This window comes from Gymnodraco acuticeps, unplaced genomic scaffold, assembly GCF_902827175.1.
Source record: "Gymnodraco acuticeps unplaced genomic scaffold, fGymAcu1.1, whole genome shotgun sequence".
In the NCBI taxonomy this organism is placed as follows: Eukaryota; Metazoa; Chordata; class Actinopteri; order Perciformes; family Bathydraconidae; genus Gymnodraco; species Gymnodraco acuticeps.
In genome coordinates this window covers 995,570-999,677 of record NW_022990513.1, presented here as the reverse complement: position 1 = coordinate 999,677, position 4,108 = coordinate 995,570, and the positions used below count along the sequence as shown (strand labels likewise).

General features: G+C 44.5%; 1 protein-coding gene across 2 annotated transcripts in view; it reads right to left on the bottom strand.

The window, feature by feature from the left end:
* meak7 (MTOR associated protein, eak-7 homolog) overlaps positions 1-2,590 on the bottom strand; it is a 19,659-nt gene extending 17,069 nt beyond the window's left edge. The window contains exons 1-4 of one of the 2 annotated variants that reach the window (XM_034227136.1): positions 2,476-2,590; positions 1,072-1,245; positions 469-732; positions 137-281 (exon numbers count right to left, since the gene is read on the bottom strand). In XM_034227136.1, coding sequence (XP_034083027.1) covers positions 137-281; positions 469-732; positions 1,072-1,239 — 577 coding nt within the window. In that variant the 5' untranslated portion in view covers positions 1,240-1,245; positions 2,476-2,590. Of the gene's footprint in view, positions 1-136; positions 282-468; positions 733-1,071; positions 1,246-2,265; positions 2,414-2,475 lie in introns of those variants that run through there. The other variant, XM_034227135.1, reaches the window with a different exon arrangement.
* Between the last annotated feature and the right edge of the window lie 1,518 nt (positions 2,591-4,108).

Genomic DNA, 4,108 nt, shown 5'->3' with positions numbered 1-4,108 from the left:
TTCAGTTCTGCTCATTGGGAACGAGTCACGAACCAAACGTAGCCTGTTAAGCGACTTCATTCAGTGGAAGCGTTGTCGCCACAGAGAGGGAGTCTCATTTCTTGGATGGATGAAAACCATTAAAGCAAGTGTTTACCTGAGGGTTTAAGCTCAGAACAGATGTGCTCTGCCAGCAGCTTGACCCCCAGAGAGCCATCCCCCATCCTCTCTGGCTTCCAGGCCTGCAGGCGCCCTCTGTGGACCACTATCTGAACTACAGTAGAGATCAGGTCCTCCAGGAACTGTGGAGAAATGAAAAAAGGACCATAATAGGGCATCAGTAGGACAGAATCCTTTAGTGTCATTATGCAGGAACCATGAGATAGTAGATGTGAATCAGCAGGGCGGGTGTGACAGTAAACAAAGTAGAGACCAACAGAAATACCACAAATGATAACAAATGACTATTTCATTTGACCCTCCACTCACCTCTGCTACCTGCTCACAGGGGACCACAGTCACTGGCCCGGCCCCTCGCTGGGCCATGGCCCTGACCAGGGGGGCCCGCTCCTCTGCAGTGCCCCTCAGGGTGTCTGCCAGGAAGATCACCAGCTGCTCCCGCCCGACTCCAGAGGCAGCAGAGGAGCTGCTCCTCCCAGCAGCTGGGGGGGCTGCCAGCCCAGGGTCAATGCTGCACATGCACTGATAGACCCTCCTCACCATAGACTCAGGGGCCACGCTGCCCATTGAGGACTAGGAGAAGACAAACAAGTGGATGACAGCAATGATTTTTGCTTAGTGAAAGATTGAGAGATATGCAGCATTCAATGTCATCAGGTCAAAACATCATCTTTTTCTGTAAACAAAGAAAGAAGTCATTTATGAAGTCATTATTAGAATTTCAAAAACTGGACATTCTCCAAAAATGTCTGTGTCATTCAGACTCATGGTAGACTCTTAAACATCTAATAGATCAAGAGATATTTTTTCACCGGAGAAGAGTTTTATTTGCTAATTAGTGTCAGGCCTGATGTGACAATATGCATCCCTGTTGAACTGCTGTGTTTGTATTTACTGTTTTGAGCAACACACCTGCAGCATTTCAAGCGTTAGAGTATTTCCTGCTGGGGTCTTCCCTGGGGCTCCTGAAGGGGCCCCTCCGCCCTGGAGCTTGTCGAAGACCCCCTCCACCACAGGCCGCTCCTCCGGGCGAAAGCGGGCCAGCCGCTTCTGCACCGACACACTCTCAGTGTTACCCATGATGCTCTGCAATCCAACACAAAGAGTCATTAAGTACACATGCAGCAGAGTAACAAGGGAGTGGTGCTGAGGTGTCAGCTGATCCCCGCAACATCATCATGGCTGCTGCTGTTATCATTCATGTACTTATTATTGGGCTGTTTAACTATTCAGTAGGGCAGTGGTTCCAAACCTTTCGCTCATATGACGGCTTGAATGAAGCAAAGTGAAGTTGTAACCCCTCGCCACAAGCTAATGCCTGGGTTTTTTCCCAAATAGATATTTAGGCTTGAGAGAAAGGTTGTTAACATTTAACAAGAATATTGATTTTTTTTTTAAAAGAGTGGTGTACACCCGGTGGTGTACTTTTAGTCAAGTACTGTACTTAAGTACAATTGTAGGTACTTGCACTTTACTTGTGTATTTCCATGTTATGCTACTTTTTCTACTCCTCTACAGTTCAGAGGTACATGGTGTACTTTTCCTCCACTACATGTATTTAATACCTTTAGTTACTTCACAGATGTGGATGAATGATGTGAAATATAATCAAGTGTTGAATCAGACTTTAGTTCCACCTGGAGTAAATCCACAAGCTACCCTGCAGTATACAAAGCCATTCAAACTAGCTGCACCTTTACCAGCTTTGAGAACACTTTCATGATCAATCATTATAAAACATATCATATATATTATTCTGAAATGGACCAATCTGCACAATGACTACTTTTACTGTCGCTACTTTCACTATATTTTGATGATAATACTTTTCTACTTTTACTTGAGGAACATTTTGAATGCAGGACTTTTGACAGAGTATTCCAACAGTCTGGTACTTCTTCGCACCCCTGCTCTAGAGCTCTTCAGCCCCTGTTCCACGCTGTCTTATAAAAGTAGTAATGATATAGTTAACAGTAATCTTTTCGAAGACTTCATAACCCAAATACCAAATTAATAGTTTTCAAATATAGCGACCAAACTTGAAAGCAGTGAAGGACCTTAACGGCCGAAAGATACGGATATAACGTAAAACAATATCATACGTACACTTGATTTATTAAAAGGTAGCATTGACTGTAAAAGCAATGATGCAGCTAGCTTACAGCTGATTCACTGAGCTAACGCTACATAGCAAAGCACAGCATTAACGTTAAGCTACTCCACTTCTATTCATTATGCTACAGTATAGAGCCCAGCATGATGTACGGTGTCCTGAAAGCTCATAAACTTCGAAATGAACGTTAACGTGACGCTAACCTGTTCAGAACAGCAGCTAGGCTTTTCTCTTTATACATTCATGGTCCATGTCCCTTAGTGACAAGCCCCTAGGAAGTGCGCCGGACTCATATGAAAATATTGGTTGTGGCCAAACGGCGGTACTACACTTCCGTATCTGGGCACGGAAAGACTTTTTCCCATTGAATAACATGGGGAAAGAGACATCTGTAAATCGTTGGATACTTTTTTTGTAACTAAATAAACTACCCAGTATGAACATTTGTATAGCCCTTATTAAAAACATTCAGTCCTCAAGTTGTAAAATGTGCTAATAACGTTATTCTGGGAGTTATTTTCCTTGGCATTATGAACGCGGATCCAGGGCGATCCAGGGCCGGGTTGCGGTGGGATAATCCAAATATCAGCTCCTAACGTCTAACCCTATCGTCTATTCCATGACCTCTGAGTGAAACGTCACGGGGTTAAGGGATAGTGGATAGGAGAATTCAAAAGGATTTAGGAGAAGAGACTGCGGTACTTTAAGGGGCCCTTCTCACTTCTTTTATTTTTCATTTCCTCGTTCCTCGGTCTCGGTCTCACCGGAAGTTGATTTGTCTGCGCCATCTTGAGTAGCGTCCCAATGGCCTTATTTTTATGGGCTCAGAACAGTCTCATAATACACACATGCACACAGAAGGTTTCACACTTGTATTTCATGATCCGCAAAAGGATTCACACTTGTATTTCCGGATCCACACTTGTGTTTTTCAATGCACACACAAATGTGTTCCGTTTCATATACATGTAAATAAAATCCAAATACAGAAAAAAGTTTTACATATGTATTTTTGATCCACACATATTTGTTTTCCATTTAAAACCTCTGCACCAGCAAACACAAACCGCTTTCTGTGCACGGATCGCTGTGCATTCGTGTGTGGGTTTTTGAGACTCCCCTGACGGTCAGCCGATTCGTACTTGTAATTTTTTCTACCTATAGCCAATCAGATGTCTCCTCAACTCTAAGCCAATCACATGAGCACGCCCCCACGAGGGTAGATTTCTTGCGTTCATGACGTAGCGCTTCATGTACGCATTTTGCGCAGTCCGGAGCTGACAGGTCCATGGAGCCTGCCTGCGGGCGCTAATCTCAGGACACCTCCACTCTCAGTACATCGCCACTTTCCGAACAGGAAATGCACGCAAATACAATCTTTTATATTATTAAGGTACAGCGCCACTTTCCGAACCATTGATGAATGCTTGTGTACACAAAAACGGCAGGCAAAACCGTTTTAAATGTGTGTTTCCTGTATGGCGAATACAGCTGCTTTATTTATGTCTGTATGAAGTTGTTGTGAGTGTGGAGGGAGCAGCTACATGCTAGCTTAGCCTAATCGATCAGTGCACTACGAAGCCAGTGCTAGACAGTGAACTGTCAACGGGGGGAGCCCCGTCGGTGCTCTCTATAAAGGCCGATCAGGAGAGCTGGATCTGATCGATATGGACATAAACGCGAGTGAAGTATAACCGGACGCGAGAGAGATCAGATCAGCTGCTGAGTCTGACGGAGACACGCAGCTCTGCATGATCACCTGAAGCTCCGCCCTCTGTTTAGCGAGCTGACCGGACAGCGCAAAATGCGTATATGAAGTGTCATGAACGCAAGAAA